The sequence below is a fragment of the Arvicanthis niloticus genome, chromosome 1, assembly GCF_011762505.2.
Source record: "Arvicanthis niloticus isolate mArvNil1 chromosome 1, mArvNil1.pat.X, whole genome shotgun sequence".
In the NCBI taxonomy this organism is placed as follows: domain Eukaryota; kingdom Metazoa; phylum Chordata; class Mammalia; order Rodentia; family Muridae; genus Arvicanthis; species Arvicanthis niloticus.
Window position 1 is genome coordinate 119,132,712 of NC_047658.1, and position 27,997 is coordinate 119,160,708.

The window sequence follows — 27,997 nt, forward strand, 5'->3', positions numbered from 1 at the left end:
TAGTAAGTCCTTTCCCACCCCATATGGGGCAGAGCATAAAACAGTAACTAAGCCACCAAGGTTGAGCTGAGACAATGTGACCTGTGCGAATGATAGTGAGAATCCAGTTGGGCAGCTGCTAACCTCAGAACATCTGGGAAGGCCCCTGGAAGCAGGATCTTTCCACTGACACCCAAATAAAGAGAAAGTAGCATCGTGAAGGGCTTGAGGAAGAGCCTATCAGGACAAGAGACAGCAAAGCACTGAGCCAGCCGAGGGGCTTAGCCTGGGAGCTGAGCAGAAAGATCAGCAGACCGCATTCAGTGGGTTGAGATGCAGTCAGAGGTAAAGGTCAGAGCCCTTTAAACTTTTAGGTCAAGAAGTGACTGGCTTTTCTTTATTTTCCTGTAAAGCACCAGAGGGATCTGAGTAAGGGGTGACTGTGATTTAGTCTGAGGTCAGTGCCCCTGTCAATCTTGTGGCTCCCATATGGCGCCACTTCCTTCCCCTCTGCTGCTTTTGCAATGCAAAGTGCATGTCAGCACTTCCCTTGACACAGGCTGTGGTGGGCCCTGGGGCTCAGATACCAGGATCCAGTCACTTCTCAACTCCCTTCCCCACCCCTACTGAGGTTGTCTCTGGGTCTGTGAAGGGATACTTGGGCCTACCAAATGCTCCGTGTGGCCTTCACTGGTCCAACGGTCTGATCTCAGCGTCACTACCTTATCTTAGTGTTGAAGGAGCCTGAACTTCCTCCAAACCTGGCTCTCTGAGCAGAAGATGCCCCTCAGTGTCTGCCTGCCTCATCCAAAGTCCCCAGCTACAGAGACAATCAAACTCCAGCGGTGGGGGATGCAGCTTTAGGATAGGAAGGGAAATGAGTTGGAATGAAACTGAAGGGAAGGCTCTCTTCCTGGCCCTGGGAAAGCCGGCAGACAGGCTAAGAGAGCCGACAACAGCCCGAGAGAAGGGAGATTTTTAGAAAGCCGGATGAAAAGGGACCCTGTGATCCACAGACTTTCATTTCTCCTAAATACTGGGTGACGTAGGCAGCCACAGGGCTAGTGAAAAGGGGAAGCCCGGAGTTAGTTTCTTAAGAAGCAGAAAAAGGGACAGAGGTTAAGCTGGGAGGAAGAGCCAGAGTGGACTGGAGGAGGAAGAGAAACAGTCAGACAAAAAGGAGTGTGTGGAGGAGGTGGCAGGGCCAGGGGAGACATTAAGGCCCAGGTGTCATAAGAGAAGGAGACAACAGTTGGAAAAGGCAGCTAAGGGGGGAGACTAGCAGGAAAGGAGGCCGGGAGGACAGAGAAGTGGAGCAAGCAGGATGATGGGGTGGGGTTGGGGGGGTAGACTAGGCCAGAGTGGAGGAAGGAGAGGAGACGACTTGGTAAAAGCACAGGGGAGATGAAAAAGAACTGGGGAGTAGAGGGAGAGAGTGGAGAATTAAGGTGGAGATAGAAAGGGACCTGAGGAAAAACGAGGAGACAGGGGGTGAGAAAAGAGGGCTATAGGGGTTAGGGAACAAGAGGGGAAGGCAGAGGAGAGAGTCTGGGTCACGGAGACAGGAAGCCCAAGATGTCCGCGCCCGAAGAGCAGCCAAGCAGGTCCGGAGAGCTGCAACCGCTGGTGGCCCGAGGCCCACGGGGGTCCCGACGATGGAGACGGACAGCAGCTGCTGCGGTTCTGCTAGTGGAGATGCTGGAACGCGCTGCCTTCTTTGGTGTCACCTCCAACCTCGTGCTCTACCTCAACAGCTTGAACTTCAATTGGGATGGCGAGCATGCGTCGCGGGCCACACTCCTCTTCCTAGGGGCCTCCTACCTCCTGGCTCCAGTCGGAGGCTGGCTGGCCGACGTGTACCTGGGCCGTTTCCTCACTATCTCGCTCAGCCTGCTGCTCTACCTGGCCACCTCTGGCTTGTTGCTCACCACCATCACCGATGATGGCCGCAGATCTTTCTGTGGAGAGATGCCCGAGTTGCCACTAGAACCTGCCTGCCCATCCACAAACTGCCAAGGCTCCAGGTCCAGCCCCTACTGCGCGACCACCCTCTACTTGGTGTTGCTGCTCCTGGCACTGGCTGCCAGCTCAGTCAGGAGCAACCTCACCTCGTTCGGGGCTGACCAGGTGAGTGGCCAGAGGCGTTGTGCTACGGAGGCCAAGTGGGTCTGGAAATCCTGAGATGGAGGTTCTAGCCTGCAGAGGGGCTTCAGACAAACCACTTCCCCTCTCTTCATCAGTTTCCTTATATGAAAACAAATGGGCTGCTTGCTATAGAAAGAGTCATGGAGGAGCCTCAGTAGGATTAGCCACAGGTCCCACGGCCCTCTGAGCCATGCCTCATGCCCCAGGCCTATTGCCTTTTTTTTTTTTTTTTTTTAGACAGGGTCCCAGCATTCCAGGCTGGCCTTCAACAGAGAGCAGGTCCTGAGGGACAGTGAAGCAGCTGAGTCTCAAGTCCCAGCTTGAGCCCTATCTGAATTGTGTCAGTGGGACTTGGGTGCTGGTGCAGGGGCCAGCAAGCCTTTTCTCACCCGGCAACACCAGAGGCAGGGGTAAATGACTGACTTTAAAGTCTTGCTTTACCATGTTTTGGTAGCTGTGCTCAAATAGGATCGTTGATAATAAATACAGTAGTAGAGGATATTATTAAAACAGCCACACACGGTGTGAATAAACACAGGCAGAATTCAGAAACACACGTAGACAGCCACGGGAAAGACAAGATGGCCATGGAAGGGGGACAGGTGATAGTGGTAGTGCAATCAGGCTACTTGGTGAATTGTACTTCTCTCTAATTTACCTCAAAAGCACTCACAAGGTAGACAGTTTTAAACAAGTTGTCTTCTGGCTGGCATCCACAACCCAGCACCCCCTCCATACACACACACACACACACACACACACACACACACACACACACACACGCTGTGACCAGAGTCCTTACTAAGGATCTCCCTTTTTTAAAATAGCATTTGCTCATGTGTGTTTGTGTCTTTGTAAGTGAATGTGTACATGTGTGAGCAGATGCATAGGAGAGGTCCACAGAAGGTGCTGGGTCCCATAGAGCTTGAGTTACAGGCATTTGTGAACAACCTGCTACCAGGAGCTTCCCTGTTGGGAAAGGAATGTTCCTTCTATTAACTTTACTCTTTGATTGACATCCCAATACTTGCCCACTCCCAGCTGCCCTGAAACCCTGGAGTAGATAGGGGTAGCCAACTATTAACAGGGGCTAGCAGGCAAGTAACACACATACTCTTCAAAACTGAATACAAAGAAAACTTTATTGATATTGAATATGCTACAAGGGGTAGCAGACTGGGAAGTAGCTGTTATACTGCCTGCAGCACAGGACAATGATGTGTGGGTGTCCATTTGGTTAGGATGAGTCTCTTTGTGGGCATTCCTGGCATGTGATTTGGGCCCCATGAAGGGAGACAGCTCAGATGGGTAGTGCACTGTTCCGGGAGATTAGCACGAGCTGCTATTTATAGAGTTTTCTGTTGGGTAATATTAACTATGCAAATGAGAGTCATGCAAACCTAGGCAGTTCCTATCGATCAAAGTTCAGCCCTAGCAGTTGGGATTCCTGGACCAAGCTTGAGAACATTTTCTAAAGGAGACCATTTCTGTTTTCTGGTCTCTCATCAGTGGCCTTTCTACCATATTTCCAAGGGCCTCAGACACTGAGCGTCTCCTCTTCTTCCTTCTGGTGGAAGAGCTGGTTGCCCAGACAACAGATCACTGAGCCTTTGTAAAGTCCACAGCTTTTCTCACTGAGTCACCTCTTGAGCTCAGTCATTGTTATTTTAACATAAAATCACTATGTACAAGATAAATATTATTTCTGTGTTGGCAACCATCACAACAAATCCACTGTGCTCCAATTCTTGAATCTCAGCCCATAAGAAGTTTCAAACCAGACTCTGGGTTGAAGGGCTCCTTTCCCTTCTCACATCCCCATAATCTTTGCTGTCTTTGTGTCTCGCCCCCTGGGACAATGTAGAGACACCGGACTGCCTTGAGGCAACGTAGACTCCATTGGATTTGAGTCCTTTAGAGATGGCTCTACTGCAGTGGAGAGATTGGCAGGGCCACAAGATTGGGTGCAGCTGAGCACAGGACAGGCTGCTGTAGCATCCAGGAGATGAAGTAATCAGTCTAGGGACATGGGGAGTCTGGTACCATCTGGAAAAAAGCCATGCCTAGCAGCTGTGAGTTCAGCACACTTGCTGACTTCAAGAAGGGCTATCCATCATTCTCCACAAGGTATTTGCTTTCTCTAGAAGGACTCATTTATATCCCACATGGGCTGCCTGGTCTTTCCCTTCAAGCTACTCTTGTCATATCTACTTACTTCCAATTAATAAATGGAAGTAGCTGTACATAATGGGGTGTGTTCAACTTTCTGCTTGAAGGTCCAGGCAAGGATTTTCCACAAGCTGACGTAGCCGTGCCCCTCCTTCACTCGCCAAGGGCACCGGATGGAATCCCCAAGGCAGTGCAATTTTAAGCACATCTGTACAGATTATAACTTTACATTTAGATAAGGAGAAAAACATTTATCTCTTCCATGGCATAACAGCTGCAAGGAAAGCATGGGAGAATCATCTTAGGAATGGAAGTATGTATGCCATGTTTGGAAAGGGTGGAAGGATAGTGATGGATTCTGAGATTTGGTGGTTATTGGAACATGGCTGTTAGCCAGAACTGGTATGACAGGCCTGTAATCCCAGCTACTTGGGAGGTTTGGGAAGGAGAATGGTAAATTCTCCATTAGCTAAAGAGTGAGTTCAAGATCAGTCTTTACTACTTAGTGAAAATTTGTTTCAAAATAAAAGTCAAAGAGGGATGGGGATATATCTCAGTGGTAGAGCCCATGTGTAGCATACTTGAGACCCTAAGCTGGACCTTCAGCATGGAAGGTAGAGGGGTAAGACTACATGCTACAAAGACATGAGAACCTGAGGCTAGATGCACACATCCCGAAACACATGCACACATATGCATACACATAGACAAACCCCAAAGGACGTGCACTCGTAAGCACACACACACTCTCACAGAGATTCATTTAAGAAGTGGCCCTCAGTTCTTATAATTTTTTATAAATGTAGACGCCTGGGCCTTTCTTCTGAGCTATTGAATCAGAATCTAGGGGTCATGGTCTGGAAATGCACCCAGTACAGATAGCCAAAGACAGCAGGCCAGAGTGGGAGGATCTTCTGTGGATTGACCTAAATCCTAAGGTGAGATCTGACCTTGCTAAGATCAAGATCTGTGAAAGATATTTTTTGGTAAGGTCAAGGCCTGCTCTGAGTCTATGCATTTAGAACCACCACCACCCACCTTCTCTGTTTCTCCAGCTTTGTTTGAGCATGGATAGAAGGGAGGGAGGCACATCAGAGGGGCAAACTTCCATGCAGTATTCAGGTTGCAGCTCAAGCTGCAGATGAAATTCTTAATCAGTCTCAGTCTAATCTTTCAGTAGCCAGCATAGGTCACATTTAATAATGCGGAATGAACTGAGACTTCCGTGACTTTTGCTGATTATGAAAGTAATGCACAGTGTGCGTTGTTCAAAGACAAAGGAATAAATCAACCAGAAGTGAATAGAATGGCTTTGAAGACAGTTGTTGTATGTCCTAGTTGGCGACAATAAAAAAACAATGTGTGTCATGAGCATATAAAAACAGCTGGGTGAAAGTGTTTCCGTCGTTAACTGGCTCTCAGGAGAAGGGTATATTCATGGCTGGGAGAGATTGCTTAGCAATTAACATGATCACTGTGCAAGTATGAAGACCAGAGTCTGAATTCCCAGAACCCACACAGATTGTCAAGTGGACTTGGTGGCCCACTTGTAATTCTAGCCTTGCAAAGCAGAGATAGGATCCCCCCAAAAAAACATGGCTAAAGAGACTAGCCGTATTGGTGAACTCTGGGTTTGATTGAGAGAACCTACCTCACCAAATAAGGCGAACTAGCAAATTGAGGATGATTCCTGATATCAGGCCTCAAAGTTCCATAGGTATGCCCACACATGTGCATGAGCACTCTCAGGACATGTATACCTATGTATAAGCAAACATATGTATACAATATACATGAAAAAAAGTATGTTCATTTTTCATTTAATGGATATTTATTATATATATTTAGCAATCAGAGATTAGCAATGTGCTTACTTGCTGACCCTAGAGGCATCCCTGTGGGATGTATGTATACTGAGGCCCCCCTGGGTCCTCCCTCACTCTCATCCCTGGCTGAATGGCAGGTGATGGATCTCGGGCGCGATGCCACCCGCCGCTTCTTCAACTGGTTCTACTGGAGCATCAACCTGGGTGCCATACTGTCCCTGCTGGTGGTGGCCTTCATTGAGCAGAACATCAGCTTCCTATGGGGCTACAGCATCATCGTGGGCCTCGTGGGCCTGGCATTCTTCATTTTTCTCTTTGCCACACCTGTCTTCATCACCAAACCCCCAACAGGCAGCCAAGTGTCATCTATGTTGAAGCTTGCATTCCAAAACTGCTGTCCCTGCCAGCGGCCCTCTTCCAGGTATCAAAGGGCAAAAGTGGCTGCCAAGCACCACCCCTGGGGTGGGGGTGGGGTAAATCCAACTTGGCTTTCTGGTTCAGCTTCAGGGTTGGCACTGAATGAGAAGCTGCTCTACACTGGGTCAGAGCCACTATGACTGAGGCTGGTGGTTAAACTGAAAGTGATGGAGGTGCTGATGTTGGCTTCCAAGTATTATGAGGACCTGAGTTCCATCCCCAGTACAAAAAAAAAAAAAAAAAAAAAAAAGAGCCTGTCATGGTGGCACAGTCTCAGCACTGGGGAGGTAGAGACAGGTGAGTCCCTGGGACTTGCTGGACATCCATCTTAGCCTAATTCTTGAACTGCAGGCCAATGAGATCATTGGCATCTCAAAGAAGGCAGACAGTATTCCTAAAAATAAAACTCAAGGTCCCAATGTTATTCTCTGGCCTCTCCAAGGTTCCAATGTTATTCTCTGGCCTCTCCAGGCACATGCACACATTTGTATCTGTGTAAACACACATGCACACACACACAATGGCTTGAGAGACATCTTCATTTATAAAGTGTTTGCTGCATAAGCACGAGGAGTTGAATTTAGAACCCATGTAAAAAGCAAGGCTCGGTCACATGCATGCTTATAATCCTAGCACTGGGGGTGGAGGGAGTGGAGACAGAAGGATCACTGGTTTCCTGGTCAACAGCTTAGCCCCAGATTCAGTAAGAGACCCAATCTCAATCAGGCATTCTCTGGTCTCCATGTACACTTATACCCTGCCCACCCACCCACCCCCCGTCTTTCTCTCCCTTCCTCTCTCCCTCCACAAATTTAAAAACATGTTAATAGATGAGAAGAAATTAAGAAAGATACTCAGTGTCACCTGTAGCCTACACAGGAAAGTGCACATAGTGTTGTAAGTTCACTTTGCTGTGACAAACACCATGATCAAAAGTAACGTAGAGGGCTAGAGAAATGGCTCAGTGGTTAAGAGCACTGACTGCTCTTCCAAAGGTCCTGAGTTCAATTCCCAGCAACCACATGGTGGCTCATAACCATCTGTAATGGGATCTGATGCCCTCTTCTGGTGTGTCTGAAGACAGCTACAGTGTATTCAGATAAATGAGATAAATAAATCTTTAAAAAAAAAAAAAAAAAAAAAAAAAAAGGAGAGAAACTGGGCAGGGATGGTGTGCAGGTCTTTAATCCCAGCCAGCACTGAGGAGGCAGAGACAGGTGGATCTCTGTGAATTAGAGACCAACCTGATCTACAGAAGGAGCTCCAGGGCAGCCAAGGCTACACAAAGAAATCCTGCTTAGAGTAACAAAAGGGGGGGGGGGGGCTTAGAGGAGGAAAGGGTTTATTTCTACTTATAGGTTATAGCCCATCACTGAAGAAAGTCAGAGCAGGAACTTAAAGCAGAAACCATGAAGGAATACTGCTGTCTGGTTTGTTCAAGTTCATGCTGGCTTTTTCTATACAACCCTGAACCACCTGCCCAGGGAATGGTGCCCACAACAGTGGGCTGGGTCTCCTACATCAATTAAAAATCAAAATGATTTTCTATAGACGTTCCCACAGGCCAATCTTATCTGGGCAACCTCTCAGTTGAGACTCTCTTCTTAGGTGACTCTAACCTGTGTGACAAAGTTGACAGTTAAAATTAACTAAGACACTTGTACTTATGTACTGAACAACAGTATACATGCACACACACATACACACATATACATATATATATATATACACATACATACACAAACACATATATACAAATATACATATATACACACACATAAACACATACATACACATATATACACATACACACAGACACATATATACACACATACATACACATATACACATACATACATACAGATACACACAGACAGACACATGTATATACACACACACATACACACACATTTGCACATTGAATAAATAAAGTTTTTAAAGACTGGACTGAAAGGACAGAAGTTGACTACCAAGCATTTCCATGGACACTAGCGATCCACTTCTCTCATGAGGGAGGAGCCATGCCAATTGCTTTCTGAATGTTCTATTTTACTTAATAACAGGGTTGTTTACTGTAGAATAATTAGGTCAACTGTGGCTCCACTTTTGCCCTTTGCTCTTTGCCCTTTATTCTGAGAATACCAGATTTTTTTTTCTTGTCTAAGAACCTTGTGTCATCCTTTGAGATTCAAGGAAGGATAACATCTTTCCAAAGACTCAGATCATATCTCAGGAAACTTCTCTGTGGCCACCATGTTACCTGCCCATCCCGATTGTCATCACCAATCCGCTGACAGTGTTTATTTTTACTGCGAGTCCCAGCAACACATCATCACTGCCGCTGGGACCACCACTATCCTCTAGCTTTCTTTGTTTCTTTTTAAAAATGTGAATGTGTTTGTACATCTCTGTGTGTGGTGTGTGTATGTGTTGTGTATGTGTGTGTGTTGTGTATGTGTGTGTATGTATGTGTGTTGTATATGTGTATTGTGTATGTGTGTGTGTTGTATATGTGTGTGTTGTATATGTGTGTGTTTGGTGTGTATGTTGTATATGTGTGTGTTGTATATGTGTGTGTTTGGTGTGTGTGTTGTATATGTGTGTGTTGTATGTGTGTGTGATGTGTGTGTTGTGTATGTGTGTGTGGTGTGTGTTATGTGTGTGTTGTGTATGTGTGATGTGTGTGCTGTATATGTGTGTGTGTGTGTGGTTTGTATGTGTGTGTGTTGTGTGTGTATTGTGTATGTGTGGTATGTGTGTATTGTGTATGTATGTGTTGTGTATGTGTGTGTGTTGTGTGTGTTGTGTATGTGTGTTGTGTATGTATGTGTTGTGCATGTGTGTGTGTTGTGTGTATGTTGTATATGTGTGTGTGGTGTGTGTGTGTTGTATATGTGTGTGTGGTGTGTATGTGTTGTATATGTGTGGTGTGTGTGTGTTGTGTATGTGTGTTGTGTGTGTGTTGTGTATGTGTGGTGTGTGTGTGTTGTGTATGTGTGGTGTGTGTGTGGTTTGTGTGTATTGTATGTATGTGTGTGTGTTGTGTATGTGTGTGGTTTGTGTGTATTATATGTGTGTGTGTGTTTGTGTATGTGTGTATAGGCATGCGTCTGCTACAACATGCATTTGGAGATCATACTTGTGGGAATCTGTTCTCTCATACCATATGGAACCCAGGGATCAAGCACAGGTGGTGAGACTTGGCCTATTGAACCATCTTGTTGTACCTCCAGTCTCTTTTCAATTAGCTTACAAAATAGCAGGTTTCCTTCTGGCTTTGATACATCCTAAATTTTGTTAACCCTTCCCTCTTCATCTCTTTGCCCCACTCCCCACTGTACCCTTCTGCCCCCATCCTCCCTTCCTGCTTTCTATCACATGCATTCTATCACTCTCCCTAACCCTTCCTTACGCCTCTTTTGTTCTCCTTTTCTCGTCCTCTTTCTAAACACAATCACACATACATATACACAAGTAGCAACAGTTAGCAGCTAGGATCCATACGTGAGAAAGACCTAAGATACTTTCTGCTTCCACCCATTTCCCTCAGATTTTATAATTTCATTGTTCTTTACAGTTGAATAAAAGTCTATCATGTACAGTTGACCACTCATGACAAGCAGATCTGTCTCTAATTCCTGGCTGGACTCAGTCCCAGCCGGGGTCACTGGGATCTAGAGAGGAAGGAGGATGCATCAGCCTTTCCCAGCCTGTTCGGTTGCTGGAGGTCAGTCAGTGAAGTGCAGGTGCCAAGGAGTCTGGTGCTTTAATTAGCTCTTACTGCCTCACAAACCTCACTGCAACCAAGTCAAGCCCCAGCTTTTCATCCTCTCTCCAATGCTGGAGGTAACTAGGGTTAGCAGGGCTTGTCTTCTGCTGCTCTTGGCATCCCTAAGTTATTTGGGAACTTCAAAGGTCGAGATTCTAGAACATTCTCACATGGTGGGACTAGATGGTGAGGCCAGAGCTCATCTGGGACTGCTGGTGACAGCCTCGGTTTCCCCTTTGTGTGGCCTCGTCTGTTGCTTGCACTTCTTTGGGGATGGTGTCTAGGATGTGAGAAGAGGGAGAATCTAAGAAGGAATGTTCCAGACGGTGGGAAGCAGAAGCTGTGGGTCTTCTTAAGGCTTGCAGAGGCTTACCCTTCCAAAGCATGGCATGATCCAAGTGTCACAAAGCTAGCTTGGATCTAGCAAGAGAAACAGACCACAATGCTGGTAAAGAACAGCACAGAATGCTCGGAGGAAAGAAGGTGATGGCAACTGTCCCTGAAGAAGACCAGCTGGACATTTGCCCTTTGAAGTCTCAGAGGACAGCTCAGGGCTTTCAGATGAGAAAGGTTCAGAAACCCTAAGGGCAAAGGGTAAAGGTTGTATTAGTGGACAGTCTATCTGGTCTCCTGGTAATGGTTCTTCCATCTTTGCCTCTCTGCTCTCTACCTCACTGTTAAGTTCACTAAGGATAGACTTGGGGTCAGCAGACAGAACTGAGGTACGTCAAACCTGTGGGAGACTTGGAGTCAGGTGTGTGCTGTGATTCTTGTGGTAAGTGGATGCCATGGGTCAAAAAAAAAAAAAAAAAATCCCTGAAGACTGCTTTCCTCTGACCCTGGTTTTATCACCCTCGATCCAAACGCTGTATATAGCTTGAGAGAAGTTAAGTCTGTGATAGCTTGGGTGGCATCAATCACCTTTCTATTGGGGGTGATAGTAAGGGTGATGGAGTTGCTGCCGGTGTTCAGAACAGTGTGATGGAGGGGAAGAGTGCCTGGGATGTGGGAGATCTGGGAGTTGGTTCTCTCCATCCACTGTGTAGACCCAGGGGATTAAACTCAGATTAAAGTGCCTTTACCAGCTGAGCCATCTCACCTCCCTCCCTACCCCCATCCTTCACACAATGGGGATCCTGGGAGGATGATGATAGAGGCAGAAACAGTGGCCTTGGTCCTAAAGAGTCAAGTTGTGGCTGTCTCTTTTTTCTCTCCCTATTGCCTTCAAGGAACTCTGAAGGTGCCCACTTGTTGCCTGACCAGAGGTCTAACCACCCTGGACCTTCTCCACAAGATATGGCCAACTTCCAGGTGCTGGTGAAGATTCTGCCTGTGATGGTGACCCTTGTGCCTTACTGGATGGTATATTTCCAGGTAGGCACCTCTGCCTTCTGATCAGGGGCCTGGCACTCCAGCCCCTCATGGGCTCAGCTTCTGTCTTAGAAGCCCATAGCATTACTTCCCCAGGGTAATGGTGTGTGTGTGTGTGTGTGTGTGTGTGTGTGTGTGTGTCCAGGCATGTGCATGTGTACATAGACTTCATGCACATGTGAGTGTATATATGTACATCGTATATGTGTGCACGTGCTTTCACATGTGTGGAGAGAGGGCAGTAACCTAATCCATTCCGAACCCCCAGGTAACAAGGCCATAGCTACCTACACCCTCTTCATTAGAGAGAATCTAAGATCCCTATCATAGCCTGGGTGGCACAGACTGCCCCACATGATACAAGGACATGGGCAAGATGTCCATAACAGCTGTCAGGACATTGACATCCTTCTGCAGGGGTTGACAAGTGGCTGCTGCCCCAAGGGACCCCAAAGCACCCCCTGTATGGTCCCCTGCCAGGAGTTTCCTGGAACCCCTGCACTCCAGGGCAGCTAGACTGGCAATGTCTGGTACAGTGAGGGTTGAGGGCACCAAACCTGCTCTTTCCAGCAGCTGTTTCCAAAGTCCTCTGGCAGATCAGTACCTCTCCACTGGCTGTATCAACCTTCAGCACTCAGTGAAGACAGTCATGCCATTATATTCCCCATTTCAATAAACACTTGCCCATACCCACCCTGTGTGAGGCCTGGAGACAGAAATGGGAAGAGCACGTGAGTGGCTGCAGCTAGGTCTGGGACCCTCTGTGGGCACTGCCCATGGCCCGAGAACACCAGAAGCCCCCATCCCCAAGCTGCCCCTCACTGAAAAGTAGGGTAGAAGTGCCTTTCCCTGATTTCCTGGGAGAAGGACCCTGGGGCTGTGGCTAAGGAATGCCTATCCTGAAGCATTCTGGAGCTAGAGGTTCAAGGACCAGCTCCATCCCAACCCGTCTCCATCTCTCCACAGATGCAGTCCACCTATGTCCTACAAGGTCTCCACCTCCATATCCCCAACATCTTCCGGACCAACCCTAACATCTCCTTATCACTGAGATCGGATAGCAGCAACTACAGGGTAAGAGAGTAAGTGCATGGTCAGCTCGAGCCAGAATCTACATCCTGTGTGAACAGGAAGAAATGCTGGCTGCACCTCCCACCCCAGGCCTCAGTGAGGCAGCATGCTTAGGACACAAGAGAAGCACCTGGGGGGAGGGTGTGTGTGCAACCCCGAGCCTCTCTCTCAGCATGAGCAGCTGCCCACAGAGCTCAAGCCAGGGGTCTCCCCAGTGCTGCTGCTCACCGTCCATTTTGCACCCTCAGTGCACGCACAGGTCGCTGTTCAACACTGCCTTTTCTCCTGTTTCCCTGGGACCATTTCCATGTTGTGCTCAGGATGGAAAGTTGTGTCCAGGAAGAACTTCTTTGACTTCCTAGATATAATCCTGTCTCCTAGTCAGACAATTGAGAAGACTGAGTTCCATGGATGTTGGTGTTCGAACAGGACCACTAGCCCTGGGTTACTCGGGGATATTGTCCAGCCCAGAACTCTTTCTGCTCAGCTAGCCTGCCTATCCTGGCCCTCTTCCCCCCAGATCCCAGAAGCCTGGCTCCTGCTGGCCAATGTTGTGGTGATACTGATTCTGGTCCCTGTCAAGGACCACTTGATTGATCCTCTGCTACTACAGTGCAAGCTGCTGCCCTCAGCTCTGAAGAAGATGGCTCTGGGCATGTTCTTTGGGTTCACCTCCATCATTGTGGCAGGTGCGTGATGCATCATGTTCATTCAGACCCTGAGAGGTCCTGCCCTTGAGACATAGTATAAGAGAGTGAAAGTCACTGGACGGTGCACACTTGCAGCACTCAGAAGGACCAGGATTTCAAGGCTAACCTGGCTACCTGAGACTGTCTGAAAACAAAGAAAAAAAAAAGCTAAGTGAACACAGCCTTGTTGATCACGTGCAACACAAACTGGATTCTTTTATGGCTCTGCTCTTTAAAGTATTTTGTGTTATACCATCCTATGGCATTTTATCCCCGGGGAGTTTATTGCTTTTTGGGTAAGGGGATGGAATCTTCACAAGGTTAGGTGACTTGACCAGGGTTGCATAAGCCAATGGAAGGGCCAGGACTGGAATGCAAGCCCAATCTTGATTGTGATTCATTCACCAAGGCAAAGGTGTCTCCCAAGCACTGAAGGGGAGAAGATGATAAAATCCAGGTTGGAAACACCGCCATGACACCTCTAACCTTGCTCTAGAGAAGCCATGTGATCTTATGAAAAGTAGGCCAACTTGAGAACCATATATACTAGGACTAAGATTCAGCTCTGACAGATTATCACCGGTGTGATTCTGGGCTGATTGCTCAACCTAAGTTTCACTTTCTTCATTTGCAAAGAATGTCATAACAGACTGGATTAATGAGACTCCTACAAAATGCCAGACCTAGCTGAGCTTCCTGGCAAGCAAGGTGGGGGTTGGGGTATTGGAACTCAAGTTCTAAACTGCCTGGAGTGGTCTGACAGTTCTCTTGCTCCCCCCACCCCCCAACCCCTTAGGAGTCCTGGAGAAAGAACGCTTACAGTACATTGCTGCCAACCAGACAGTGCCTCAGCTGATTGGGAAGGACTTATACTATGCGGCACCACTGTCTATCTGGTGGCAAATCCCCCAGTACCTGCTCATTGGGATCAGTGAGATTTTTGCCAGCATCCCAGGTACACTGGCTTCCCTCCCCGGCTCTCACACTGGATCTGAGCTCTGCTTGGGTGTACCTCCAGACTAAAAGGGAACCATAGCACAGCACTGTGGATTCTGTATGGAAGGGGACAATGATTTTGAATGAGGTCTGCATCTGTTCCAGTGAGGTTGGAGGAGCTTCCAGGCTTGAGCCAGCACTTGGGGTTGAGCCAGCACTTGGGGTTTTTTCCCTTCTGGAATTCACGACTGTGTCCTATTGTGTGTGTGTTTGTGTGTGTGTGTGTGTGCATGCGTGCACGCACATGCATGTATGTATATGCATGCACTTGAATCCTGTTCCAACCTGGTCAAAGAGCCAGGACTGTAAGCAGTGGGTAGGCTCTCCCACTAGGCCCTGGTGGAAATTCTACATCTTGATGATAAAACCGTGAACTCAAGTTCCAAGCAAAAAAAGGACAACCAATGCCAGCCTGAGGACTGTAGGATGTGGCTGGGCTGTGGGTAAGGCAGGGAGGGACATGATAGGCTTCTTGGAAAGCTGAAGTCAGCAAGTGTGGGAAAGACCTTAATGTAATAACTGCATGGGCCAGGAGCATGGTGTGGAGGGAGGGGGATGGCACTGGAGAGGAGAGCGATCGTGGGAGGAGCAAAGTCACAGTGGGTCTAATGGCTGAGCCTGGATGGTCCCTGAGGCCAGCAGCACCTTTCCTTCCTCCCATTAGTCAGGAATGGAAGCCTCCAAGAAGTTTCAGAGGGTCATCTAGCCAAGTGTGGGTGATGCAGTCAGGGCCCAGGAGAGATGGGACAAAAAGGGAGGCCTCCATGTGGAACCTGTTTTAGAGGCTGAATGGAAATTATTTGGTGCTGGCGTAGAAGGTGGGCACAGAAGATGGGGGAGAAGCTGAAAAAGCGGCTGACTTAACCGTAACTCATCCCCATCACTGGGGGACCCAGGAGGAAGGGAAGTAGTCAGAGCTTTGGGTCCTGTTTATGGTATCCAGGGCGAGTGCCTTATCAGATTCAGGTGAGCAGGGCAGATAACGTGCATCATGTCACGGGTATGCAGGTGCTGCCAGCCATAAGGGCACAGCCATCCACGGGAATCGGATAGAAGCTTGGAAGAGTGTGATTCCCCACTTGGACCCATCTCTGCTCGCCCTGTAGCTCAAGTCCCTTCTGTTTCTCCCACAGGTCTGGAGTTCGCTTACTCAGAAGCCCCACGCTCCATGCAGGGTGCAATCATGGGCATCTTCTTTTGCCTTTCCGGGGTAGGCTCACTGCTAGGCTCTGGCTTGGTGGCCTTACTATCCTTTCCTGGGGGCTGGATGTACTGCCCCAAGGACTTTGGTGAGTGAGAAGGGATCCTCCCCAGAGAAGACAGGATTGGAGGGAGGCTTAGGGATAGGAAGAACAGAAATGCTTTAGACTCAGTGGCCCTCAGAGGTTTGAACCTTCTTGCTTCTGGAACTCAGCCATTACTGATGAATGGTCACCTTTTGGAGGGGGGTGTGATGTTTGCTTCAAGCCTTCAAATAGAGGAATGGGAGACACACCAAACACTTGGGGAGTTAAGATACCAGAGGGCTCTCTCCTGAGCACTCTTAGACCATGCCACTGGTATGTGGCTTTAGCTACTAACCCAACGAGCCTCTCCCCACCCACATGCCAGCCCTCCTGTCCCCAGGGAACATCAACAACTGCCAGATGGACCGTTACTTCTTCCTGCTAGCCGGCATTCAGGCTGTCACAGCTGTCCTGTTTCTCTGGATTGCTGGTCGATACGAGAGGACTCGTCAGGACCCAGCCTCCCAGAGCTCGTCCAGCAGGGTCAGGAGCTAATGGTCTCCATCCACTCTGAGAGAGTGTCACAGCAGTACTCAGCTATGCCCATTCTTTACTCATTTATTCTGTACCCAACAGTAGAATGAAGTGGTTCCCATAAATAAGGGGCATGCGCCCTCCCTCTTGACCATAGTCCACAACAAGGGGTGGGGGTGAAAGGGGCCTGGGATGGGGTCTCTGAGGAGACCCAGCAGGGGACTCAGATCAACAAGCACCAGAGGATGAACGTGAGGGTCAGGCAAGTAGAACAGCCAGATATCCCACTGGTCCCAGTGCCTGAGCTGGTGGGCAGAACTGCACCTGGCAGGCGAGGGAGTAGTCAGGAGCTGCCCCGGATCCTTTCCATGTAGTTTCGAAGCTCCTCTGGGTCCTTCAGCCCCATGTCCTCGCACACCCAGCGGATGTCCTCCTCACCTGCGACCAGGATGGACTGTACAGCCGGGGCCCCTACAGGCTCCTCAGGCAGCTGGGCTGGGGGCGCTGGTGCAAATGTCACAAACTCGACTCGTTTCCGACGTCCCCCGGCTTCTTTGCGGGCCAGGGTGCTCGAGGAGCCAGCAGGGCCCTCTGAAGCACTGGGGGCCACGGTTGAGGCATCCCCTCCTGCCCCACTTTCACAGGGGCAGCCGCCCTCCCCCTTGGGTGGACCCGAGGAAGAGCATCGGTCCAACTGCCTACTCAGTTCCTCCTGATTGGTGCCCAGCCAGACCCAGTTATGTGGCTGAGGGGAGGAAGGGTCTGTGGCGCTGTCAGGAGGCTCCTTGCGCTGGTATCGCAACACAAAGACCACACCATTGACCAGGAAGATGAGGATGGTCAAACAGAAGATGCCCAGCAGAGCGTACATTCCCAGCTCTAGGTCGGTGACACGCTGAGGGGCAGGCACCATCTCTTCCTCATCTTCCTCCTCTTCTTTGGCCTCATTCTCTCCCTTCCCAGCATCTTCCTCTGCCCGCTCAAACTTGCCCCTAATACCCACATGGCCCCCCATATCACCTGCTACCTGCCGCTTTCCCTCTACAGTGGATTCTGTGAACGGTGGGGTCTGGGCAGGGCTGGAGGGGACAGGAGGAGGAGCTGGTGTGGGCAAAGGAGGCAGCCCCAGCCAGGCAGTGCCTGAGGCCAGGGGAACTCGATGGCGGCCCCGGCGGCAGGGTTCCGGTGGGTGCAGAGCCACGTGTAGTGGCAGCCCTTCGGCACCCACGCCACTCACCACCACACCAAGCTGGGCTCCCTGCTCTTCAGCTGGCAGAACAGCACCGGGCTCCTCAGCGGAGACCGACAGTCCCAGGTCATTGCGGTCGTAGAGCTCGGCTGGGGCCAAAGTGTGGTCAGAGAAGGACAGCCACAGGGAGAGGGCCACCTCCTGCAGGGCACACGGACACAAGCAGAGACACGCGAGGGCACGCACGCATGCACACACAGACCACTCCCACAGTGACAGGCCACACGGAAGAAAGAGCACGGAGGAAACAGAGACACAGGCAAATGGACAAAACACAGGGAGAGAGGGGATGCGTGTCAATCACCTGTCTGCCACTCAGCCCAGGAGTCTGAGTCCTCAGGAAAACCTAATGAACCTCCCAACGCCATTCTCCAGCCAGCCACTGCTTGACCACTTCCAGAGAACTCACTACCTCACAGGGAAGTAGGCCTTATTTGGAAAACCCTAGAGCAAGGGGTCCAAGTACCAGGACCCACTTCCTCCCATCCTCCTTCTCCTCCATCACCCCCCATCAATAGCAGTTGACCATGCTGTCTCCCCCCCCAGCCATCACCTGCTTTGGGGCTGGAAGAGCTGACTGGGCCCAGCATGTGGCTGTGACCTCTCCAGGGTGGGACATGCCCCGGCTCAGGGACAGTGAGATGCCCATCACTGGCTGCACTCGCAGATCCAGCACTGAGACCTTGTCGTCTGTCACCGCCAGTGCCTGCTCCCCCAGGATGGAGTCAGATAGCGGGGAACGAACCTAAGAGTGGGAAGCAATTGAAAATGGGGGTTGTCCCATACACAGTCTCCCTAAAGTACCCTGTTTTGGCATCATCATCTCTACACTCTAACACATAAAGACTCCAATCCACACCAGAGGACAGTGTCCTTTTTCCAGACGCCTGGTCCCTACATACCTATAACCTAGCCCTTCATACCAATAGCATTTCCTATAGTGAACTCCATTCTCATTCAGCCCCTGTGCCTCCCAGACTGCCCACCTATTCTCCTCAGCCACAAGAAGCCCCTTCTGCAGCCTCCACATCTAACCATGAACAGTCTGGGGACACCAGTACCCTGGGAGAAGGGGATAAAGTCTTGCCCTTTAGCATCCCCTGGGGCGGCTCACCTCGATAGAGGTGACTCCAGGCTCCCGTCCCACTAGGATGCGGCCATCTTCCAAGGAGGCTATACGAGGATCTTGCACGTGGGCATGGGCTGCCACGAGGTGACTCACATCCAGCAACCAGTCAGGACCTAGTAGGTGGGTGAGGCGGCGGCCACCATCCAGCGGGTGAGCCGCAAAGGGCACCAAGAAGCGCACACCAGCTCTTTGGTACTGCAGGCGGCAACCACGGGAGCGCCGCTCGACCTCCTCAACAGCAGCCTCAGGCTCCAACTGCCTGCGGGGAGGGGCGTCAGTGAGGGCCCCGCCCACTGGATGCCGCACCTTCCCCAAACTCCAAACTCAGCAAGACCCTGCCCAGCCACCTATCTAAAGGTTCTAGATGGAATTTTAATGCCTTGTTCCAGCCTCAACTTGCACAAATGATAAAATAACAATAGTAACAAGACTAGTGGTGTTTGCCTCCTGTTCTTCAAACTCTGTCCTGAGTACTCTCCTTTCTGGGTGCCGAGTCTTTCTGCTCAGGTTAGTGATGCCAGAATGTGCCTGTCTTTGGTTGTCTTTGGTGCCTGTCAGCGGTTGGCTGCCGCTGTTTCTGTATACCTCTAGAGTGGGAAGGAAACAAGGCAATGGGGTGACAACTCAGTTTCTACAGAGCCTAAGAGCTACATTCCTGACAGCACACCTCATCCTTGCTCTCAGTTTCTGGTGAAACTCACTACCCAGTGTCATTGATTTCTATGGAGCTTGGGGCCATTCAAGGCTTTGAATAGTGAACATTCTCAGGGACAGAATGTAGAACTGAAGGGTGGACAGAAAAGCCAAGCAAAAAGAATCTGTATGTGTTACAGCAGACGCGGAAGCAGGGGGAGAGGGAGTATAGAGGTTGCCAGTTTACACTACAGCCTCCAGGGTTCTGATGGTCAAAGGTAGGGTGATAGCTAATATTGACAAAAACCTAGAATCATCTAGGAGACAAATCTCTGGGCATGACATCAAGGTAGCTTTTTAATCAGGGTGACCAAGGTGGGAAGATGCACTATCGGCAGTACCATCTCATCAGTGGGGGTCCCACTACTGAATAAGAAGTTTAACTTGAGATGAGCACCAGCATCCGTCCATTCATCCATCCATCCATCCGTCCATCCATCCATCCATCCATCCATCCATTCATCCCCCTGCTTCCTGACTTTGGATGCAGTGTGGCCTATCCAGCTGTCTAAACTCCTGCCACTATGATTGGCCCACCACAGTGGGCTGTACTTTGAACTGTGAGCCAAAATAAACCCTGTGTTTCTTAAGTTTCTTTTATCAAATATGTTGTCATGGCAACATGGGAAAGTAATTAATACAGGCTGGATGGACAGAAGGCATTCCAAGTAGAGAGCAGTGTTGCAGACCCCAACCTGGGTCCACAGAAGTGTCCGCTGAGTACCTTTAGTCCCAGAAGGAATTCACTAAGGTCTATGTCCTATGGGCTCCTGCAGGTCTGCACTCACCCTTCTGCTGGGCCTGGGACCCTCCAGCCTCGGATTTGTTCCAGAGTGGTGTCAGTCAGCTCAATGCGCAGGGGGAGGACTGGGGCCCATACAGTCAGCTTCAGTGAGGCCCGAAGTCGGCGCCACCAGAAGTCCACCCTCACACCCTTGGCACCCCGGCTCTCCTGGCCAGCCACGAACACAGCATCACAGGCCTCAGATACCTATGGAAGGCAGAGATGGGGTGAGGCAGAAATGACAGGCACTGATACCATACCGCATCACCTACTCCAGCCATAAGCAGGGCTACAACTCAAATTCAGCTCTGATCACAAATAAGTGCTTTGTGGTGGGCTGGATGGGGGGGACTCACTGCTCTTAGCTTAAAGTATTTTGCTGTACAACCAAAACCCACTCCAGGGACATCAGGCCATACTTTAGGTTCTCCGAGGGATGAGCTGAGCCATTCACATGCAACATAACACAGCGTAGCAGGGTCCTCCTATCAGCGTCTGGGTTGAACTTACAACTTTAGCTCCTCCGTGCCAATCTCAGACATTGGTGCTGGAGACACCTAACAGCCAGCTACAGCTAAGTGGGTGAAGGCAGAGGGGCTAGACAGACCCACCTATCCACTCAGGGGCCCCCAAGGTGCTGTCACTGCTGCCTGGGATCTGGGTCAATACTTTCTCACTAGGACCTCGAGACAGAGAAAGCTATCTACCCTCTCAACCCCCCACCCCTGGTCATTACAACAGTGCTTATTATGATTAAGTCATCATATTATAACAGCAGAAACTGCTAATACTTTAGTTCTTGCTATCACTGGGTATTGTCTTGGGTACCTTTATTTCTTCCAGCAACCTAATAATATGTTAAAACTGAGGGGGACTGGAGGCTCAGAGTGGTTAAGATACTTGCATATGACCACATAGCTAGTAACAAAGATGGGTTGTGATGATTAATACTGTCAACTTGACAAGACCTAGAAGTCGCCAGCAGACAAATCTAGAGACATGTCTGTGAGGGAATTCCTAGACTGAGCTCACTGAGATGGAAGAAATCCTTCTATCTGAGTACCAGTATTCATCTTTCTGCCTCCTGACTACAGTGCCATGTGAGCCTCCAGCTCCTACACTTTCTTTCCTGCCGTAATGGACCGTACCCTCGAACTATGAGCCGGAATATGCCCTTCCTTCCTAAGCTGCTTTTGTCAGGCATTTTGTCTCAGCAGTGAGAAAAGTAACTAACACAGGTCTCCTCAAGACCTCCCTGACTCCAAAGCATATCCAGTGGTCCAGCCTGGCTCCCTGGCCAGGGCCAAGATGGACGACTGGATAATCAATGTAAAAATAAGCTCAAGCCTGGGCAGTAGTGGCGCACGCCTTTAATCCCAGTGCTTGGGACACAGAGGCAGGAGGATCTCTATGAGTTCAAGGCCAGCCTGGTCTACAGAGTGAGTTCCAGGACAGCCAGGGCTACACAGAGAAACCACCTTGAAAAACAAAAAAAATTAAAAAAATAAAAATAAAAAGCTGAAGGCTGAGCTTTGAGGGTTCCCGCTATACTCTAGAGAGATGATGATTGGGACAAAAAAAAAAAAAAAAAAAAAAAAAAAAAAAAAAAGGTTGACATCATGTCCCTGCCATGAGGTTTGTGGTTAAGAAGCTGTTCACTTAGAGATATACTGCAGAAAGAAACAAAGCTATTTTGTTTGGCTGTGCAGACTCACAGAGACAAGTGCTGCCACTCACCTGCAGGACCTGTGTATTGGCTGACTCACAGCCAATGTGCTCTGTCACCTCCTCCAGGGCTCCCCCACTGTCCACAGTGACAAGGCGCACAGGGATACGCTGGGGCACTCCAGTCAATGGAGCCGTGTTCACCAGCTCTTCAGCCTGAGGGTATAAGGGGCATTTAGTTTCAGGGCTCTCTCCTTCTGGAGTTCCTGGGAGCAGGTTTCCAGTGAAGCTGAGCTCAGAGGGCAGGCTCTTACCTTGGCCAGAGGGATGAGGGCTCTGATGTCTCGCTCAGACACCAGGATCTCCCACACCATTTTGTCCTTCTCGGCTTCGGGGGCCTGACCTGGGTACTCCAGCTGCCATGTGACAGGGCGAGTGACTGCCACACCCCCACCAGTGCTATTCTCCACCGCAAAGTCTACCCACAGGAACTCAGACAGTTCAAGGGGGCTGCTGGAAGAAGAAAGATGAGCTGAGTGTTTGTCAGCTGCCAGGTACCCCCTGCATTTATAAACAGGCTCTACAATTATCCCCATTTGACTGGCAAGAAGGCCAAGGCACAGAGGTGATGTGAGTCTCCCAAGATCACAGTGGAAAGTGACAGAGCCTAAGCCTGCATCCTGGTTACAGAGCCCAACTTGACCTTTAGGCCCCTCTTAAGATCCACAGAACCACTAATCTGTGTCCCCAAATGCTCACTGGGGTGGGGTGGGGCATCCATCAGATCCCCAAACCTGTTCCCAACACTCTAGGGTTAGAACTCTCTAGGCACCTGGAATCTGGCCCTGCAGGCCCAGTGCGGTGACAGGTGATCAGGCTGGTGTGGTGCTTTGAGCCCTTGAAGCGGTCTAGCTTAGCAGTCCAGAAGGTGGGTTGGGCTGGGCGGGCAGCTGTCACCTGCAGCCCTTTCTTCACCTTGATCCTGCAAAAAGGGTTGTTGGTCAAGATGGAGACTGAGCTGCCAATTGCTTTGGGAAGGCAGATAAGGAGCCAGAGATGTTACCCCCTGTCTGGCCTTCCCAGTTCCAACAGGAATCTCCTTTTATTCCTCCCAGAAGACCCCCGACTCAAGACAGGTCACATCATGCTCCTTTTTCTACCCACCTCAAAGCCACTTACAACACTCTACTGACTACAAGCTGAAGCCCAGGCCTGGTGTTCCAGAGCCTCCAGGTCCTCGCTCAGACTCAATAGGGGCAGTGACATCTCATCATACATTTTAGGTTTGGGCCATGCCAAGAGTCAACCCACCCCACCCCAGCTCACATTCATGTCCTCAGGCCTTTGCCCAGGCTACACCCACAGCCTAGTCTAACTTTCTTCCTAAACACCATTCCTTGTAGGTAGTAGATGGTTTTCCCCTTACTCTGCCCACCGGACCAAGTCCTCGGGGTTCATCACAGCTTCAGCTGAGCACCCAACCGCACACTGTCTAATTTAGTTCATGTTTTCTCTTCCAGTCCCTGGTACAGATGGGGGTGGGGCCTTGCACACTTCTGTGCAACAACTCCAGTATAGAGACACAGTTCGTGTACTTGTGGAGCCAATGGATATTGGAGACTGAGTAGGCATGAGAGGTAGGTAGAGACACATGGAGTGGGAACTCCCACAGACCCACAAATGTAGAAGAGAAGTTACATTATACATCCTTGCCAGCTTCACTGGGTAGGAGAGAGGATGCTTGGGAGTAGCTTCCTATAAAAAAGGATAACAGAATGGGGGTCTTTGATAGGAAGGAGTGGGCTTTGTCCAAAGGCTGCCCCCCTCAGCAAGAGTGGCAAGAAGGAGAAACTTATAGATACTCAAGCCCAGACAGATATCCATCTTACCATCATTTGAACATAACCCAACACTGGACACTACACTTCTCAGGGTCCAAGCCTCTCCTGTCTCCTCTACCCCAGGACATGAAGTCCCAGGGAGGCTTTCTACTTCTGGATTGTGCCTAGCACAGTATCTTCCAATTCTCTGCTTGGGACTTTTATGCAAAACTCACGGTTGGTGGAGACCCAGAGCTCCAGTGAGACCACAGGAAAACTAGAAACCTGTTGTCTTCCTACTTAAGCCCCTATTACCTCTTCCACCCACAGGGGCCCGATACTCACCGCAGAGTAAGAAGGCTGGCAGTGAAGTTGTGTCGAAGTAGGAGAGTGGCGGTGAAGAGCTGGCCAGGCCTCATTGGCACATCAGGTGCACGCAAAGTGACTACTTCATCCAGAGGTACCTCCTGGTACTGTGGGGGATCTTCGGGGTGCAGCTCCACACCACCCACTGGGAGAGCCTGTTCTCTGGGTTCCTCCTCCGTGCCAGGGCCACAGCCCCCAGGGCCCTCGCCTGCAGGCTCCAGCGTGTAGGCCAGTTCGGCCCTTGTGGTGGCACTTTGGGAGAACCAGTGAGAGGGGAATTCCAGTTCCACCACACAGGCACCCAGAGATGGCTGCAAAACACAATGAGAGCAAAGGCTGTGGTTGGCCCTGGGAAGGGTGGGAGGAGTCTTGCTCCGTTGGCAGAAAAACCCAGGAAAGACAGAGCCAAGGATGTCTCCTGGGTGCCACCATAAACTAGAGACCCACCAGGTCTAGGTGTCAGATTACTCTGTAGGTCACTCTTCAGCAAAATGGGATAATCTTTACCGCACCCCAGGACTTGCCTAGAGCTCAGAATATCAAAAGCAAGAAACTGTTCTCTCCAGTGGGTGTTTGGGACCAACTGCACAATAGTAGAAATAGAACCCACAAAAGTCCCATCACTACACATGAAAGTTAATGGCTCTGTTGATGACTCTAACATTTGTCTCATTCCTTTCTTCTCTGGTTCCCTATAGGTGGGAACTGGTGCCTCAGGGACATTATGTGCCCAAAGCCATGTACCATGGACTGAAATCCTCAAGGGACCCTCTCAGAGAGCAATCGGGAACCAAATCAGAGCCAGGTGGCAATGCTCCTAGACTCTCAGACTGTGGTAGAGTCCTTTCCTTTCCACCCTGGCACCACACCTGCATGGGTGCAGCAGCAGAAACAATTCGCTCACCTGGAAGCGGCAGGCCTGGTGGGCAGTGCCTGCAGGGTGTGTGGCATGTAGTCGGGCACAGGGCAAGCTGCCAGGTCCTGGTGGCCAATCCTGCCCTTTGAGGTGGAAGAGGACACGGGCATAGGGCTCTGCTGGAGTCACCGCTGCTTCCACGGAAACAGCCCGCACATCCCAAGGGACAGGCCGCCGGTGGGGCTCGGTGACCCTAGGAGGGACCACCTGGAAAAGGACAAGCATGCTCAAATGCAGGGTCGGGTGGAGAGACAGATAACACAAAAGCCAGGTCTGGGAAGATGGGATTTCAGGCTTCTAATCTCAATGTAGCAGGAGATTAGAGGCCTCAGTCTTCCTGTGTAGAGAATGGGAAAAGTTATCTATGGCCACATCATCTTAATGCGCCCAAGCCCTTGTTGGTACTTAGATAGAAAAATGAGAAGAGCCCAAGAACCCTATGAGTATCTTTTGCCTGGGAGTCCCCAGGCTCTGTCCTTACCTGCTGAGTGGCAAAAGGTGGGTAGGAAGCCCGGAGAAGCGGCTGTGCCCTGGGCCAGGGCTGCATGAGCAGGAAGGTCTCAGAGCGGGAGCCCAGGGAAGAGTTGGCAGGTGGGTAGTGGCCCACCTGCTGCACACGAAAATGCTCAGGGGCATCCAGGAGTTCCAGGGCCACAGGCAGGTAGATGGGGTCCAGGGTGTCATGGTTACCGTCAACTGAAGAGGAATAAGGAAGGGAGACGTTGGATGGCTACAGAACTTGCAGAGGTTGAACAGGGCTTCATTCTCACTATGGGGCTGGGGAGGAGAGGGCAAAGTGGACTACAAATGTACCATCTCCCAGATGCAGAGGAATCATCCCATTTCACGGATGAGGTGACTGAGGTACTGAGAGCCTCACAAAATAGGACATTTGGAGGGCAGAACTCCTCCTGCACTGGGAACTACTCAGTAAAAGATGGCTCCCAGTTGAGCTCTGTAGAAATGAAGACTCTTTTTGTTGTGCCTGTGTCCTTTGGTGGGCATGGCTGGTCACCCCCTCCATGTCCAATTACTGTCATGGCACACCCACAGCAAATTTCCAAACTTGATCCCTTCTTGGGATCAAGCCCTAGTCCTAGCTGGGGACTGGGCTTCAGGAATGAGAACTGGGGAGGGAACCAAGGAGTCAGTGAAGCTACCGGCACTCACAAAGCCTGGGAACACAAACCTGAGGAGATGGAATATTTGTTCATAAAAAGCACAAAGGTCCATTATGGCCATATTGATTTGTACTATAATCCCCAAAGAGTAACAATTTTTAAAGCACTTAACCCCACACAGATTCAATTTTACATGTAGTAACTCTTTCAGTTCTCACACAATTCTACTGGATTAAGTTCTATTACTACTAATTCCACTTAATGGATTTTAAAAAATGATCTATGAGGGTTCTCCAACCTGCAGTGAACCTGAGAAGCCAGTAAAGAATTCACCACCTAGCTACCCAGCCTTTCCATCCAATGCAACACCAGCATGCCTATGTGGGCTTCACAAGGGACCCCCACCCTCCTTCAGGATCAAGAGTACATTCTGCCTCCTCGAGGAAGCCTTCTGTGGTCATCCAGCCCCTTGCTAGACCCTTGTCCTGGCTCTGCTTACTGCTCCTGCTTTTCTAAGATGGGGAACGATCCTCCCGTTTCTCCAGAGTACCTAAAACCACAAGTGCCACAATATACCTGGCTCGGCTGCCTCTCCTAAATTATGTCAACCCCAGGCTCGTCTTACTCATTCTGGAATTCCCTCGACTCTCCCTGAAGAGGGTTTGGGGGACTTTATGACCTAGCTCTACTCCATGAAAGATGGGCCAGTCACCAGCATCTTGAAGCCTGGGTTTCCTCACTGGCCCAAGGGGTGGGAGTATTTCATAATCCGGTGGGCAGCCGAGGGCTTTGTAAAATTGGTAGATTATACGTGAAGTGAGATTGTTAGTGAGCGGAATGACAAAGCTTTCCTCCCCTCACTGTGGAGGGGTTATTAGGACTCCCACTGGTTCTGCAGGGTGTGGAGCAGGTACCTGAAAGAAGTTCCAGAGGCAGCCCTCTAAGAGCCACAGCTTTTCTCTAGAGCACCCCCCACCCCACCCCCCCCACCCCCCACCCCCACCCCCCGCGCACACACACCCGCGCACCAATATCCCTAAGGGTAACAAGTGAGAGACTGTTGGCCCTTAGGGTGGCTCCCGTCCACCTTCTAATTCAATGCTTCCATAATTACAAGATGCTCAGTAGCCTGCCTCCCACGGACTTCCATGGTCTCCCATCACTGGGAGTCCAGCCCTCTTGATGGAGGCAGAAGAGTAGAGATTACTTCACCATCTCCCAATTTCCATAACATCTTCCAACCTTTCAGTCCCAGCTCATGTCAGGCACGCAGTAGCTGCTGCCTCTTCCTTACCCACTGATGGGTACACCCACAAGGGCTCGGAAACGCAAGGCTGGGACTCTCCCAGAAGACTCCAAGGTTGGAGATCTCCTTAGAACAGGGACAGAAAGAAGCATATCTCTTGGGTCCCAGGCAAAGAGGCTGTTTTGCATTCCTGTAACTAACTGGCGGGCTATTGGGGTCTAGAAAAGCAGGTGAGGGAGAGGTGTTACATGGGGAAGCCGGGCAGTCCGGTTAGATGTCAGGGCTGGAGAGGGGCTCGCAGAGGAGTTGGGACTGAGCTGATGAAGATGGGAGTGAGAAGACCTTAGGCTCAGGTAGGAGCATCCACATGGTGCACAGAAAAGGCAAAGGGGCTGTTGGCTGGGAGCCGGTTTCCCAAGGTTAGACCTCTCCAGGGCATCGCTCTAGGTTTGGTTCCAGACCCCAGAGGCTTGGGGGCATCACGGGCGCATCGCCTCGGCCAGGAAAGGCCAGGTCGCCCCTCCCCTTAACTCCCCTCCCTTCCCTCTGACCTCTCACGATTTCCAGGGCGAGAGCCACCAGGAGGCAAAGCCAGGCACCGTAGGGCCCCCGAGGGGCCGCAGCCGCGTGTTCAGTCATTGAGGCGCACTCCTTCCCACCAAAGGCGGGTAACGGGCGCGCGGCTCAGGTGGCTGCGATCTGGCCTCACATCTCCCGCGCCCGCTCCGCGCCGGCCGCTCTGGCCAGCCAGTTCCCTGCGCCGCCAGCCCGCGGCTGCAGTTCCCAGACAATGGAGCGGGAGCAGTGGGGTGGGAG

General features: G+C 50.4%; 2 protein-coding genes across 5 annotated transcripts; one reads left to right on the forward strand and one right to left on the reverse strand.

The window, feature by feature from the left end:
- Positions 1 to 937: 937 nt before the first annotated feature.
- Slc15a3 (solute carrier family 15 member 3) lies at positions 938 to 19,000 on the forward strand. Its single transcript, XM_034512294.2, has 8 exons — positions 938 to 2,106; positions 6,257 to 6,540; positions 11,535 to 11,679; positions 12,643 to 12,750; positions 13,268 to 13,436; positions 14,233 to 14,391; positions 15,566 to 15,721; positions 16,059 to 19,000. Exons 1-8 carry the CDS (start codon positions 1,555 to 1,557, stop codon positions 16,211 to 16,213), a joined length of 1,728 nt encoding a protein of 575 aa, XP_034368185.1. The 5' UTR covers positions 938 to 1,554; the 3' UTR covers positions 16,214 to 19,000.
- Tmem132a (transmembrane protein 132A) lies at positions 16,252 to 27,992 on the reverse strand. 4 transcript variants are annotated; one of them, XM_034512268.2, is made up of 12 exons: positions 27,733 to 27,992; positions 25,296 to 25,510; positions 24,803 to 25,021; positions 23,878 to 24,209; positions 22,545 to 22,694; positions 22,027 to 22,222; positions 21,785 to 21,928; positions 20,052 to 20,254; positions 18,556 to 18,829; positions 17,995 to 18,186; positions 16,631 to 17,582; positions 16,252 to 16,516 (listed from the first exon to the last, which is right to left on the reverse strand). In XM_034512268.2, exons 1-12 carry the CDS (start codon positions 27,818 to 27,820, stop codon positions 16,416 to 16,418), a joined length of 3,066 nt encoding a protein of 1,021 aa, XP_034368159.1. In that variant the 5' UTR covers positions 27,821 to 27,992; the 3' UTR covers positions 16,252 to 16,415. The 4 variants fall into 4 exon arrangements, with proteins under 4 accessions (XP_034368159.1, XP_034368150.1, XP_034368176.1 ...); XM_034512259.2 differs by having other exon boundaries at positions 22,027 to 22,225; positions 27,733 to 27,991; XM_034512285.2 differs by having other exon boundaries at positions 16,252 to 17,582; positions 27,733 to 27,991.
- Between the last annotated feature and the right edge of the window lie 5 nt (positions 27,993 to 27,997).

What these genes read in the sequence shown, in the direction of transcription:
- Tmem132a (XM_034512259.2), bottom strand. Translation starts at nt 27,820, where the DNA reads ATGACTGAACACGCGGCTGCGGCCCCTCGGGGGCCCTACGGTGCCTGG. An exon ending in CCAATACACAGGTCCTGCAG is followed by an intron (nt 20,255 to 21,784) that starts GTGAGTGGCAGC and finishes TGCCTTCCATAG; the next exon opens with GTATCTGAGGCCTGTGATGC. An exon ending in ACAGTCCATCCTGGTCGCAG is followed by an intron (nt 16,517 to 16,630) that starts GTGAGGAGGACA and finishes CTCGCCTGCCAG; the next exon opens with GTGCAGTTCTGCCCACCAGC.
- Slc15a3 (XM_034512294.2), top strand. Translation starts at nt 1,555, where the DNA reads ATGTCCGCGCCCGAAGAGCAGCCAAGCAGGTCCGGAGAGCTGCAACCG. An exon ending in TGCCAGCGGCCCTCTTCCAG is followed by an intron (nt 6,541 to 11,534) that starts GTATCAAAGGGC and finishes ATTGCCTTCAAG; the next exon opens with GAACTCTGAAGGTGCCCACT. An exon ending in CACCTCCATCATTGTGGCAG is followed by an intron (nt 13,437 to 14,232) that starts GTGCGTGATGCA and finishes CCAACCCCTTAG; the next exon opens with GAGTCCTGGAGAAAGAACGC.